Source organism: Dendrobium catenatum, unplaced genomic scaffold (genome assembly GCF_001605985.2).
Source record: "Dendrobium catenatum unplaced genomic scaffold, ASM160598v2 fragScaff_scaffold_1105, whole genome shotgun sequence".
NCBI lineage: Eukaryota > Viridiplantae > Streptophyta > Magnoliopsida > Asparagales > Orchidaceae > Dendrobium > Dendrobium catenatum.
In genome coordinates, this window is record NW_021319567.1 from 856,671 (window position 1) to 872,712 (window position 16,042).

The window sequence follows — 16,042 nt, forward strand, 5'->3', positions numbered from 1 at the left end:
TCCATTTTCAAGGGTTTCCACGTAAAAACTCTAGTGTCTCTTATGTTACACCCTCTCTTTTATCTGATTGTGTGCTGGATCTTCATACAAAGCTATGACGATAAACTTTATATTTCTCCATCGCCGCGAATATTCTAGGACGCAATAATTATGAAGCCTTTTAAGTGAAAAAGAAGTTAAATTCTTAAACATCAAGACGTTTTTTAGTGTAATAATTGAAATTTCATTAAAAATTTTCAATGTTAAGCTTGGTTGTATAAGAGTAATTTTAGGATGTGTGACATCCTAAGAAGTTACAGTAACAAGATAAAATTGTGATTCCATTAGGTTAAAATGAATAATATCTCGATAGGTAAGAATTTGACTATTACACATACAAAAAGGAAAAAAATATTCTATGCAGACGCAGAACGCAATACGGAGACCAACCATAATGCGCCACTTCACCCTATACTCGATACCACGGCTTGGTACTGCTCGGTACCGTGGCTCTGTATCGGCTATGTGGTGCATTCTAATTGGTCTCCAGATGACATTCTGAATCCGTTCTCCGCTCAAAATAATTTCTCACAAAAAAGATACCTATGATTGGGTCGAATTAACGATCCAGTTGATTAATCAGACCCGATTTCGACTTGAAGTCCTTGTTGGATCGGAGTCTAGTGGGATTCAAACCCGACCCACTTGCAGTCGAGAGGAGGACAATTTTGCTCGTGAATCTGAAATCATCAGCAGACAGGCAAAGAAAAAACCCGTCATCTTTGGGGAAAATTCTGGAGAAGGTTTGGGTGGTACGCTCATGGTCATGGCTGCCGCTATCGCCGCCCATTCTCACTCCTCTCCTGTCTTGCACGTTACTCTGACGACTTCCAAATCCCCAAAAATCCTTACTTTAGCTTCTCCGCTCCACCATGACGCAAGTAGGAACTTCTTCCCCGTTTTTAGAACCCTCCGCTCTTCTCGGTACTCTCGGAAACCGTTCAGAACTGCGTTTAAAGTAGCAGCGACCGACCCAAAGGTGCTTTATCGTTAATCTTCTACTGTGGTTGCATTAATTCTTATTGCTAATTAGAGTTTCCGGGGAAATTTTCTGAAATGGTGCAACTGATTTTGTTTGTAGTTTTCCTTTATCATTATTTCTTACTGAATGGTTTGAATCTCTTTGAATTTAGATACTATGCCTGAATGCAGGATGTTCATCATACGTTTTCAAGAAACTTATTTAATTGTGAAAACGTGTCTGGATTTGAGTTTGATGGTTGTTGTTGCTAGACTTAACCTTTCAACTTAAGCTGGAAATAATGGTCGAGTGTCCTACACAGTAGTTCTCGCAATTAGGTTTAATGCAAGTCTATTTCTTCGTAGATGACCCTGGGAAATAAGATTTTACCTGTTCGTTGCGTTTCCTTGCTTTGGGATGTAATGCAGAGAATTTTAGTGTGACATATTTGGCCAATGTAGTACATACTTTTTAGCTCTGGTATGATAATGGTGATATATTATCTCTGGGCTTAGTTAGGAGGTCAGTGCATCTTCTTGCCTCAACAACAATATAGTAGTCCCTTTGTGAAGATGATCATAATTATTTTATTTTTCATCTAAAGCGGTGTAAGTTTGCATCAAAATTTGTCTCTTGCTTCTAACTAAAAAAATTGTTTGACTACAAACTAAGGGGGGCTGTTTGGTAGAATCTAGGATTTCATTTAAGTAGGATTTCATAAATCCTCCAAATCTGGATTTGCGAAATCCTGGGGGGTTAAATCCTAAAAACTGTTTGGTAACATTCATGATAAATCCAGTTAAATTCTGTGCGACTGTTTGGCTATGCAAGTCAGGATTTAAGGCAGTTAAAAGAAAAACAGTTGGAAACGTTCGGACTTCCTCCTCTTGCACGAATAAGAAGTTAAATCCGCCGAATCGGTGGATTTGCGAAATCTGGGATTTACCGCAAAAAGTGGTCTTTTTCCGTCAACCGCGGCTTTCATTTGCCTTGAGATTTGGATTTGCATTTTAGGCCGTTTTGCTGGATTTCGCCCAAATCCGGCCTTAAATCCGGCCTAAATCCACATACCAAACAACCCCTAAAACTGTAGGAGAGTTTACAAATACGCATTAGCAATGACAGTTGGTATAGGAGTGAGGAGATTCAGAAGATTATTAAGAGAAAATTTAGTGCTTTTAAAAGATTAGTAAAAGATTAATTAGTTTCCTTGAAACTTAATAGGAGAATATGAGATATATAAAATAGCTAAGAGAAGAGATATAAAAATCTTGGCATGTTAGCTGCATTAAAACTTAAGATCATATGATTTAGTTAAATATGACAGAGAAAAGTTAAAAATGTTACTTTGAGAGTTGTTTGATTAAAGCCTTAAGGAAGAAATCATATTAAAATATTATGATGAATAAATAATGAGTTATATTGTTGATTGAACCAAAAAAGTGGATTGGAGTTGGCTCTAAAGAAAAGTCATAAAGTTTAAGTTTAGGTTTAGCTGAGATATCTATTGAGATTTTGGAGTTGAGGGGATACTACAGTAGTTTGATTAATCATATTTTCAGTGGAGTTTTGAACGCTAAGTGGATCCTAATTGTTTGGAGACGGTAGTTTGGGTATCTTTATTTAAGAAAAAAGGAGATGACTAAGATTGTATTAATTATAGAGGAATTTAAGTTGTACTAAAATGTTCTTGAAGCGAGTAATGGAATGCATACTAAGTAAAATAATATCAGTTTTGAGAATTATCCATGAAAGTAGTTTTTTGTGTTGAGACTGTTAGTGTAAAAGTATTGAAAATAAAGGAAGAAACTTCTTATGATTTTTATTGTTCTTTAGAAGACATGATCGAGCAACATGAGAATTGTTTTTGTGTGCATTAAAGAAGGAATGTGCATGTCAAATATATATTTAAGTTATTAGAAATATATATGATATGACTAGTGTTAGAAATAATTATGGAGATATAAAAAAAGTTTTCATTTATAATAGGATTACATCAAGGATCAACATTTATTCTTTTTTTTTTTTCACTTTTGTAATGTTTATGAAGATTCTTATAAAGAATATTCAAAAAGTTGGCTGCTTTGGTGTATACATTTTGTAGATGATAGTTCAAATCCATGATTTGATAAAATAAGTGAAAAGTTATAACATAATTCTGTGGTATGGGTATAATAAGAATTTCAATTTCATACTTAATTCATAACATTCCTCAAGTCATGATGAATTCAAAAAAATATTTCATTTAGGAACTTGATTTGAGGCATACATTCTTCCTTCTTGAGGTGAAACAAATCTCACTTAATACTTCAATATTTACTAGCTAGCAAGTAGATAAAACTCAACTCTCATAGAAGGATACGAATGGAAAAATTATTTAGGATATAAATGCTTTGAAATGGCAGAGTAAAGACTGGGTATATGCTATATAGTTTTAATGTGTGTTAGATTAATAATAATTTGTCAATATTATCATAATATAACGTGACGTATAGGTATGAAAAGTTTAAATATATTGAATTTTTTATACAAAAGAATAAAAATATATCTTTTAGAGTGAATGTTGAGTGGCCATAATGTTGAAGTGCTTTAGGAGTTTTATGTATGCAATAAGAAGATTTCTTGAAGACTTATAATATATGGTTTATAAAACTGCAATTAGGCAAGCTATGTTGTATGGATCATACTATAACAACAACATAATCGTCATCATCAAGCCTTTATCCCACTACGTAGGGTCAACTATTTGAATTATTTTTCTCCATTGTGTCATGTTAAGAGTCAGATTCTCATTTATATCTAATAAAAAGATCATTTCTTGTACTTTTTAACCAAGTATTTTTAGATCTACCTCTACCTTTCTTAAAATAAGCCAAATCTAATACATCAATGAATCATACATTTAGATAAAAAAAAAGTTATTGACAACTATATTAGACATGATAGAAATAAAAATATTAAAATGAATGTATGGAATAAGTTAATAAAATAAATTAATGAATGATTTTAATAAATGAATGATTGGAGTAGCAACTATTGAAGATGAGTTAGTTGAAGATAAACTAGTGGTTTAGACATGTACAACAATGTAGAAAATGCACCCATTTGTCAGATACATAAAATTTGTGCCAAAGGATTATGATGAAAGTATGTTGGTATTGAAATTAGTTTTAAACGTAGACCGAATACGAGTTCAAATAGGTTTTAAAGGTTTAATGAGGACTTAAAGCATACTGATTATAACTAAATCAAAAGCTTTCTCAAACATGAAGTGAAGTATATTGTTGGCATCAAAGTATTTCTTTATTAAACCTCTTGAATAATGGTTGGCTATCCCTTGGCCAATGGTGAGAGTAACAATCTAATATTAGAAGATTAATCAATATTTGATTAATTAAGCCATGATTAATGACTGGTCAACCGTGCAAATCATGATGTTGCTATTTATATTATAACAAGTACACAACTTAATTAAGCTATGGATTGTTCAATCCATACATCACAAAGGAATATAATGAGAGTGTAGCCAAACCAAGCCAATTGAATATCCTATTAATTTGTTCTTCTATCAATTTTCTAAATCTGTTTGTATAAGAAGACAGGCAAATAAAATCTTTCACAATCATCTTGTTCTTTCATAAGCAAGCAAGATCTTGAGTATTATCGAAACCCTTTTTTTCTCTACCAAACAACCCATGATGCTTACTAAATGTATGTCTTTTACCATTTTTTATGTCCTCACACTCATAGTTGCGGTTAAGAAAAGAAGGAAAAACACTATTAGGTTCTTTTTGTAAGCCTTTTAAAATGCAGCTACTTGCTCATACAATTCTAGAAAGTTACATACCAGTGGCCCAAGCTCCACATCCCGAAATCATCCACTCTCCTTACAAATTCAGCACCTCTTCTTGTGTAGCTAATACTCATCTCCTCCCTAAAAAGTGGTTCTAGAGGAGGCATTCCATCTTCTCCCTCCAAGATTTCCACTTATGGATTTTCCCTTCCTCTAAACGTGTTATGGTTCCCACCTCTTCCATGGCCGCTGGCAGTTTCTTTGCTTCCGATGTCACCGATTTGGGTTTGGGTTTGGGTTTGACTTCAAGCAATTTCTTCAACAGGTCTTCCACCATGACGAACTTTCCCTCCATCCTTTCATTGACGGATGCAATTTGATTTTGAAAATCAACAATCTTCTCCTCAAAATCTGCTTTGAGTTGCCCAAGTTCTCCCTCCAAAACATCCACTTTCCTTCCGACCATTGGTTTCCCTTAGATTGACGTGCTATGATACCAATTTGATATGAAACACTTGTAGATCTCAAGCATTTCCTATCAATCCTCGGAAAACAACGAGAATTCCCCACAAAAATCCACACAAAACCACAAAAATAGTAGATAATTTGTATTATTTGATAAAAGGGAAACAAAAAATACCAAGATACAATTGATCCTCAATTCAAAAGGAGGATCTATCTCTCCCAAATCTCTAGATGCCGCTAGAGCCGAAAAGAAACCTAAGAGATCTCAAATTTCAGCCAAAATCAAGATGCCCTAACCCTAGGAAAACAAACTATATAATGTATACAAATCAAAAGGAAATCCCTAAACAGTCCATACGTTCAAATTTCCCTCCTAACTCCCTCAAAAAACCTTTCTAAACAGCTCACGCCTGGGCGGGCGGGCGTTTAGCACGTACATGAGGCCGACATTTTTGCCTTCGTTCGCGTAAGGGACCGTCTAGACCGATCTAACATCATGCTTCATCAATGGGATGTTAGAGTCAAGTATATTTTGTGTGCAATGGGCTTGCTATTAAAATGGAAGAAAGATAAAGTGGGGGGCTTTTTTAGGTTGATTGGGAATCGTTTAAGATAACATAGGAGAGAGGAAAAGAATTAAAAAAGAGAGAGGAATAGAGGGAGGGAGGAGAAAGGAAATGGAAAGAGAAAATGAGAAGGAAAATTCCACAAAGCTTGTTTATCATAGTAAATTTTTTTGACGTAGTGCAAGTATAATGGTGCCAATATAAGCATTGCAGTGGCATAAGTTATCACGGTGATGTCGTTGTAAGTGTCGTGATGATGTTTTGAAATACATTCAAGTGTAGATGTTTGATTTAAATTTTTTGTGTTTGTCATCTTACTTCTCTTTTTTGAGATTTCCTCTTTTTTGGTTTGAGAGAGTTGGTCTCTCTATTTTGTGATGAGATTGTGTGAATTTGGGTTAGGAGAAGAGTATATTCTTATTCCCCTTTTGTTTGTAAAATTTTATGACTTGGTAGTAAATCAAATTCTCTCCTCTCAATGAATGTAGGTTATTGTTTTAGCTTAACCACATAAATCTTAGTATCTTTTATAGTGCTTAGTCCCTTTATTATTACTATATCTTTCATTGTATTTGTTTCTGGTTGGCACTTCTGGAAAAAAAAAGTAGATGTCTTGGTACACTTGTTTTGTCACTTTCTAGTACACTCTTTTTTTTGTGCCTTTATTGCACATTTTTCAACAATATTTGATAGGGTATTCTCAGATAGAATTAAAAATTAATGTTAAAATTGTTTTCAGATAATCAAACTTGTAAAATTTCATTTTGATAGGCTGATCTATATTTTTATGGATTTGCCATCCAAGAAAGGAATTTTTATTGATATAGCACAATATACTTTCCTTTTTGTTTTTCTTATTAAACCATTTAATGCTACATAACTATTGGTATATCATGCTATTCTTTAAACCCTTATTACTATAAATCTCTAGCTAAATAGTGTTAATATGATAGAATATTCCATTAACATAAAGAATAATTTGTTTGTTGATCTTAAAAATAATAAATTCACGTAAAAAAGCATATATATTTGTCATTTTATATTATATCAAAAATTGAATTTATCTTAATGGAAGGAATTGTGTTAATTCTTCATGCTAGTTTATAGCAAATAATGGTACAAAATAGATTTAATTTGGTGAACTTTTAAACATGGCCAATGATGTTAAATCTTCTGTAACTTTCTTGGTCGCATGTTGATTCAATGAACAATGCCACCTTTCAGAGTAACTAATTTGAATGTCGAAGGTTCTTCCCAATAGGAAAACCCTTAGGTTGGGCTCCTATCTCCTTATTCTTAGTTGATATGCTGGATATGGCTTCAAGCTAGGTGCATTTTTACCATGACAATATGTGCATGGAGACTACCTTTGTCACACAATTGGAAAAGTTTTACAATTCACTTAATAAGTACGAGCAAAACAAATATGAAAAATTTATATGATAACATTTAGGGCTATCAATTGCGGTTCAAGGATCAAGTTCTAGTCAAGCTATTAAGAAACCCATCCTTTTATGATCGACCCCAAAACCATCCTGTGTGATAAGTATGTTAAAGTCATTAGTCTCAGATATCATCATCATATTCATTATTAGACATATCCCAACTATTTTGGGGTGTGCGCAGTGGCGGAGCCAGAAAATATGTTGGGTGGGTGACAGAGCCAAAAAATATATTTAGGGGAGGCCTAAATTAAAGGATGCTTCATCCCATGCATGCAGGAACTCACCGTGCTCGCCCTCGCCGGTAATTAGCTCACCAGCAGTATTCCACCAGATCTCGACGATCTTTCTCAGATATAAACTTTGAATCTGGTTAACAACTCACTTAGCGGTTCTATACCAAGTTCAGTCAGCGAGTTTTTTTTATTTGGACTTTTAGGCCAATTAAGATAAATTCACACACACATCACATACACAAAGACTCAAACTCAAGACCTCATAGTTGGTAGCCTAAATTCGCAACCAACAGGTCAATATGAGTTGTGTCAATCGGTGAGTTAACTCAGCTATAATACCTTAATGTTATGAGAAATGTACTATACTGTTCAATACCAGTATCACTCAGCAGGTTGAGCCAGCTCAGTGTGCTTGACTTGTCTATAAACCGGCTCCTTGGCGGGTTCCCGGAGGAGCTTGGTGACTTGCCGGAACTCAACTTCCTGGTTTTGGCGGGACCAGCTGATGAGGACATCCACCATACATTTCGACATCGGCAGGATCATAGATTGACGGCTACGATTTATAGTTTTTATTTATGTGTTTTAATGCATTTCTTTTATTTAATTTTCAGTTTTTCATTTGTACCCCTATGAAAGATTTGTTTCATGTTGTAGCCTGAGGGCATTTGTATCTTTTACATTTTTGTACTTTGGAGGCCTATATATGAAGGCCTAGTCTTTGTATTATTTTCTAATGTTTGATGAATCAAATTTTCTCTTGTTGATCTCTTTGTGAGTTCGTAAAATTTTCCAAGATCTCTTTGTGAGTTCTTGAGGAGGTGATACTTGTGGATCTCTTTGTGAGTTCTAGTGGAGGTGGTGCTTGAGGTTGGTAGCTCTAGATTTTCTCTTTCCCTTACACCTATTTTCCTCTTCCCGACCTAACCGAAACTTCACTCCCTCCCAATTCCCCCACCCGCCCCATAGTTCCACCATCGACCTCTCCTGGCCGATCCAGCCACCGGCGGCTCACCCAGCTCCCACGGCGGGCTGCCAGCCCGCCGGCTCCAGGTATCCGCCCCCCTTGACTCCAACCATGCCGCCGGTTCCCCTTTGATCCTACCTATTTTGAATTTCAAATTCCTCTTGATTAAGTCACTTTCCTAATTAGTCTTTCTCTATTTAGGAAAGTCAATTAAGGGGGTTTAAACCTATTTTGAAATTCAAACTCTTTTCCCTCTCATATTAAACCAAATTGGGAAGTTATTTTAAATTTACTCAAATCTGAAATTAAAATCAGATTTGATTAGAATTTATTTATTAACCCACGGGCCCCACTTAAATTCCAAACTCCCTCTCTCCCCTCTCTACATGGCCGGCCCCTTCCCCTTGCTTCTCTCTCTCCAATTGTTATTAATTGCCCTCAATCAAGACTCTCTAATTATCTCCCATAGTTCCTCACCTCCCATTAATCCTGATTTGAATTTGAATTCACCTTCCCTCTAACTTCACTAAATCTGAGAATTAATTTCAGATTTTTGACTTTTCCCCTCCCAATTTAATCCCAATTCCCCAACTAAATCAGCTCCTATCCCCTCCTCCCTTGCCGCCCTTAGTCTTTAATGGATTAATTTGAATTTCAAATTAATTCCCTCCAATTTCACTTAAACCTAAATTTAATTTTAGGTTGTAAATTTCCCCAAGTGCTTTCCCAATATAGCCACTCCCCTCCTATTCCTCAAGCCGGCCCAACACCATCCCCTCCAACCGCCACCTCCTCTCCCTCTTCTCTCCATTGGTACTCCCTCATCTCCCGACAAGAATGCATGGCGGATCCGGAAGTTGATCACGGACTCGTTTACGATTCTCAAGAGGAAGTCGACATCATTCAATCACCGTTCTTCGATCCCGGATTTGGGTCCGAAGGCACCGTCGAAGAATACGTGGAGCGTATTCTCTTTACTTTGGCGGACGTCATCGAAGAGCAACAACTTACATGATCGTGGAAGATCGCAGGACGGCTACCTGTCTCTCCAACTTCGGCCAGCTCTCCATTGATCAAAACCTCTGGCATCCTCTGTCTTGCTGTGGCATCATTGGGCTTACTTTTGTCCTATGCTAAACCTACTTCCAAAGAACGATCGAGAGGGAAACTCTAAGGTGAAAGTTCTAATTGTTAAGTGGTGGATTATTGTTAATCGCATATTTGTTTACTATTTTCTTGTCATTATTTCGGATCGCTCTGTTAATCTAACGTGTAACCGCATGCTAGAAGCAAGTCAATAACTACGAAAACTGAAAATCCTAACTTAGTGAATCATTAATGTTATAATTTCATTGTGGAAACAAATTTCTTAATAAGATCCTGCAATTTCGTTGGTTGTTTCACATCACCTGCTCTCCGGCAATCTGCCAGAATATCTCTGTTGGAGGAGCTAAACTAGCCTGGAGCATTTCATGGCCTCCGGCAACAACTTCAACGACCGAATTCTGGTGACGATAGCACAATGCATGACACTCCGAATCTCCGATAGCTAGATCTTGCTAACAATAGCTTCTCCGGTTTCATTCCTTCGGAGCTCAGATTTCTGACGAAGCTCACTAATCTCATTCTTAATAACAACAGCTTCTCTGGTTTCATTCCCAGTTAATTCGGAAATCTCAGCAAGCTGGAGACGCTAACTCTGTTCCATAATAATATCATCGGAGGAATCCCGGAGGAGATCGGCTTGCTGCAGTGCTTAGAAGTGTTGAACCTTTATGAAAACCAGTTCACCGGTGAAATTCCGGCTCTGATTAGCAATTGTTCGAAGTTGCATATGGTGAATTTTTTTGGAAACCAGTTATGTGGGAGAATCCAAGGAACTATAGGTCAATTGAAGCAGCTTGATCTGCTTCATCTCCGGCAGAACACACTATCTGGCGAGATTCTGGCAACTCTCTCTAATTGCAAAAAGCTTACAATTCTCATCTGCATACAATTTTTTTTTTATTAGGGGGGGCACGTGCCCCCCCCCCCCCCCCCGTCCCCCCCCCCCCCCCGCCATGGGTGTGCGACATGTGAAAGTCATGTCATAGAAACTTCTTCGTTATTAAACTTTTTTTTTTTTTTTGCCTCTCATTTTCAGCCCTAAAACTTTTTTTTTGGGTAGACATGAGCATGCTCTTTGCAGCTTGAACTAGGCATGGGCCAGCCATGGTGCAATCTCTCCTGTAATTTGGACACTTATTAAAGATCATTATGGTTGCTTCATATTGAGCTTTCGCTCAGTTTTTAGAGTACTTCTATCAGGATTTTTTGTGGACGTTTTATTTTAAGTGGCTGCATGCAGCATTTTCACTCTAAATTCTTCTACCTGGCTTTAGATTGGCAAACACGGATTTATTGGACAACAATAAAGCAGTCTATGCTTTATGAGCATGAATCTTAATGCTTTGAACAAAGTTATAGCTTATTGGTAGTTTACAAGATTAGCATGCTCCATTGTTTAAAATTGCGTAATATGAGGCTCGCTTTGAGGCCCGCCTCAGCGTAATTCTAGTGAGAATGCCTCGAAAATTACGCCTCTAGTTTTTTTTTATGAAGCTTGCGCCTCAGCTTGGCTGAGGCCCGCCTCGCCTCGCTACCATGAGGCTTACGTCTCACCCTATTTGTATATTTTTTTTTTTTGTTAAAACTAACATAAATCACGCCTTCATTTACATTCGAGTGCAACAACTTCCTCTCGATTGCATCTACCTCCATCCCGCGGCCTTCACCATAGCCAACACCATCATAGTCATCATCGACAATCACTTGAAAGCTGCACACAACTACCCAAAAAGTTATGAGCATTAATCTCATATTTATATTGATGAAAATATTTCTAAAAGATGAATATGATTGAAATAAATTAAAAAGAAGCATATTGGAAGGCATTCGACTGTACCGAATGAGACAAGAGATAGACCAATTTCAACTCTTATAAAGATCACCTCAGTGATAAAAGTGCAGATAATTCCTTAGTTGTTGCCAACTATTTCAATTTTCATTAAGAATTAAATGAAAATTAGTAGATAATTGATAATAATAAAAAAAATTGGAGTTGAACTTACATGTTTTATGATACTTTTATGCAATTTCTATATTTAATATTTTTTTGCTTTTATGAATTATAATTTTATTTCATGCAATTTATTATTTGTCACTGTAGATCTTGTGCAATTTTTTGTTTTATATGTATGTCAATTTGTTAATTCATAATTCAGTAGAAATTTAATATATCATCATTTAACATATTATTTAGGTATTATATAAAAAATTATTTTGACATTTATTATCATTTAATGCAATTTTTTTAATTTTGAGGCTTACGTCTCAAAACGCCACCTCGCCTCATGAACAAAAAACGCCTCAATACCCAATTGTGCAATTTTAAACATTGGCATGCTCTTTAAAAATATGCAAGCACTTTTTTAGAATATACTGAACATGTACGTTGCAATACTGTAATAGGAGACTTGCTTGATGATGATCATTTTGACAGCAATGATGACTGCCATTCACATTCTTTCAGCATCCTGTACAAATCTACCTGTGCGCCAAGCATTTCATGAAAGTTGCATTCATGGCTATGCTTGCTTATGGTGTTGCTTCCTAAGGTTAAGAGTTGTGGTTTGCATCACTAATTTATTGAGTTGTATCATGTATGAGCCAATTTTTGGTTGTGGCCAAACTTCAGAAATATTTTGAACCCAGATGTCAATCGCACCTAATGTATATAACGACTTAGATTTTACTCAGATAAAAACTTATCATCTCTCCATGTCCATCTAAACATAATGCTATTGTATTATTATTTTTGTCAGATAATAACTGAAAATGAGGAGAACCAAGCGACGGAGAACAAATCTAGAAGTTTGACTAAACAAAATGATAATATGAAGGCCCTTATTCAGGCTTATAAGGAAGCTTTTTTTAATGGTGATGAAAAGAGTGTCTCTCAAATTGAAGCATCAATTTGCAACCTTGAGAAGGAGAAGAATGAACTTTCCTTGAAATCTGCAGGCTTAAATTCAGAAATATTAACTATAAAGGATAAGTTTCTTCGTTTAAATGCTGATTTTCAAAATTTAAGAAAGCGCACAGAAAAGGATCGTCTCACCTTTACATCTGATAATCGAGCAGAAGTTATTGAGCGCTTATTGCCCATTGTTGACAATTTTGAGAGAGTGAAGCAACAAATGAAACCAGAAACAGAAAGAGAAAGGAAGATTGATACAAGTTATCAAGGCATTTACAGGCAGTTTGTTGAGATCGTGCGAAGCATGCGTGTTTCTGTAGTGGAGACAGTCGGTAGACCATTTGATCCCTCTGTAAGTAAAGTATTTTCTTCATGATCTTGCACCTTTTTTTCAGTTCAAATATCAAACTTAGGACCTGCTTTGTTGTACAAGTATGTTGACTTAGTTGTCCTCCACCACCAATTTAATTAGATGAATCATGAAAATATTTACGAATTGTTCTCACTCACATCATTTGTCTTGCCGCTTGGATTTTCATTTTTGGGTCTATTGCTCTTTGAGTTGATAAAGGTTACATGTAATTGTCGATGTTTCTGCAAGTTTCTATAGCTAAACTTGTTTATTCAAAACCAGTCTTTATACAATTATGTTTTAACTTTATTTGAAAGTTTGAGCATCTTATAAAAAATTCAATCCCACATATTGTGATGATTTTGCATATGAGTTGTTTTTTTTTTTTTATAAGTCATTTTTCCCAATACATTATGCCATTGGATGGCAGCCACATTTTGAGAAATTTGAATGTTCTTTTAAGTCATATTGATGCGCATTACCCAAGCATTCCTCCATGCAATAGTTTGATAGTTTTTTTTTTTTTTTTGGTAAAAGCTGTTTTGTTGAACCCTTCTCATTAAGGGGTTGTTTGGTTAGCTATATTTAGAGTGTAAAGTAATTCAAATGCAGGAGTTTTGGGAATTTTGGTATTTGGTTTGAAGTAAAATTTTGGTATAAAAGGAGTGTATTTGGAATTCCCTAGATAGTGCTTTAGGAGTGTATTTGAAATTCCTCATATTTGGGTGATTTTCAAATACACTCCAAAGGTACCACCGGCCACCTCCGCTACAACACCCCCCCACCAGCCACCACCGCTAGCCACCGCCACCACCATCATCGACCACTACCACCACTGTTGACCCCCACCCTCCGCTGGCCGCCACCCTCCACAACCGCCTCCCCAGCAGCTAGTCGTCTGCCACCTGCCGCCAACCCCCCCCATAGACCGCCACCAACTCCAAATGGTAAAAGCTATGCTCATGCATCTGGTTTAATTTTTTAGCAATAATTTGGCTTTTGCAAAATAATTTAGGACAATAACGGTCATCAGATTCTTTTTCATATTGAATTTAGAACACATCCATTTAGTCTTAAAAAATAAGTATTTCATGTGTACGAACTAAGGACCTACTATTGCGTTAATTTCATTGGAAGTTTGATGTTTTGTAGGAATTTAATATGACCCTTGACTATATATTGAGATCTAGTCTTGTATGTGAGGGATTATGAAATGAATATGAAATATTGATATTTCTCCCACCTATTGTTCCTCTCTCTGCTTCTACCGCCTTCTATTTTCTTATTCTTCCTCTGTCTCCTTCTCTGGTAACTTCTGTTAGTACCAATCATCTCTTCTTCAACCATCTTTGTACTCCTCTGCATAACCGGTTAGAAAGCTGCATTATTTTTTAACTTTCAAAGCCCTTTTACTATATACTTATCTTGTTTGCAGAGTCAGATTGCCTTCTGTTTCTAGTACTCCTAATTTATATCCTATAATACAGAAAAATTGTAACATAACTTCATCTTTCTTTACAATGAAGATCCATGAAGCCATTTCAAGAGAGAAATCTCAACAATTCAAATCTGGCATTGTTATGCAAGAACTCCGCCGCGGATTTCTTCTCAGTGACCGTGTTCTTAGACATGCCATTGTCAAGGTTTCAACTGGACCAGGACCAGAAAAAGCCTCTTCAGCTGCTACAAAATCCATAGATCAACCAGATGCAACTGCAGAATATCTTGGAAAATCAGCAACATCTACCAATGGCTAATTCCATGCAGGTATCCCATCTACTTCCAAGGATTACCCTTTCTATCATGTTCATTTATTGGTTCGATATCATTTGAGCTATCTTTCCATCACAAGTTCATAGCCTATTGATGATAAATAAAACTGAAATCAGTTCCAAGTATTGGGGGGCTCCATAGTAACAGGTAACTTATATCATTTAAGATTAAGGTTTCGTTTGTGACAGTGTTTTTGCTGCTTTCTAAAATGATTTTTTAGTGCAAAAATTTTGTTAATTAGAAATTTTTATATTAGAAAGTCATTTTAGAAAGCATTAAAAAAATTATTCCAAACGAAGCCTAAGTTTAAAAAACTTATCATGCCTTGCCCAGTTTTTTTCTTTCATGTATTGGAGTCGAAACCGTTTTATTTGGACTTTGGATGACTGTAATCTCTATTGCAATTTCTGGGCTGCCATCACTATTGAAGTGATTTTAGTTGGGGCAGTGCTTGTAATATTGCAGAAGAGTAATATCTTTTTGTCACATTTATTTTTTGTTACATGATATATCATATAAATATAACTGTAAGAATGTGATGAATTTCAGTGGATGTAAAGAATATTTCACTTACAGTATTGCCTGAACCAGGAACAATAAAGCTAATATTTTACATGGTATAAAAATCATTTGATTGGCAGAAATTGTGATGCATTATTTTATATTGAAATTTTTTAGAATTAAATCAAGAATAATTTGATTTTAAATTTAGTAAATTTATAGTCAAATGATATTAAAAATGATTTGATCAGAGTTCAAATGAATCTAAATTAAACACTTGATGTATCTTTGAAAATTTAAAACATTAATTGAAGAATCAAGTGATCTTAGAATTCTTTTATGTTTATAGTTAAATTAAGCATCCCGAAAAGGTTAACGATCTTAAGATCATTCAATTTTGAGCTCATTAAAGTGTCTCAATTGAAGTGGTTGTTGCACCCACTCCTCTATGTGTCATGCCTCAAAAGTCTAATGGAAGAATTTTAATTAACTCTATTCATTTTATCGTCAAAATTTATATACACCAAAGCCACTGGACATCCAAAATTATGCATAAATTTAAAATATACAAAATTATAGTTCACATTTCCTTGAAAAAATAATTATTTACACCAATAGCCTATTGTCATGGCTACATTTGTCCCCAATTCAAAGTTGCAGCCGCCTAAATGACGAGTACGCTTCCTCGAGGACTCATTATCCTAAACACTCGAAAAGTTATTACGTCCAGACAAAAAATTGGAAATCCGGACAAATACCGAGCAATACCGAGTGTTTGGCACCGAGCACCCAAGTGACGTGGAGTTTTGTTATTGGTCTCTGGACGCGTTCGGTGTCTGGACATAATAATTACTCCTAAACACACACAAGGTACTCCTAGAGGCATCCTGACCCACATGTGTATGTGTTAGTTTATACTTGTTAAATCA

At 35.7% G+C, this 16,042-nt stretch overlaps 1 protein-coding gene across 1 annotated transcript; it reads left to right on the forward strand.

Annotated features, from left to right (window-relative positions):
• Positions 1 to 397: 397 nt before the first annotated feature.
• LOC110107479 (protein GrpE) lies at positions 398 to 15,185 on the forward strand. Its single transcript, XM_020837751.2, has 4 exons — positions 398 to 493; positions 611 to 1,018; positions 12,333 to 12,839; positions 14,366 to 15,185. The coding sequence occupies exons 1-4, from the start codon at positions 398 to 400 to the stop codon at positions 14,594 to 14,596; spliced, it is 1,242 nt and encodes a 413-aa protein (XP_020693410.1). The 3' UTR covers positions 14,597 to 15,185.
• Positions 15,186 to 16,042: the final 857 nt, after the last annotated feature.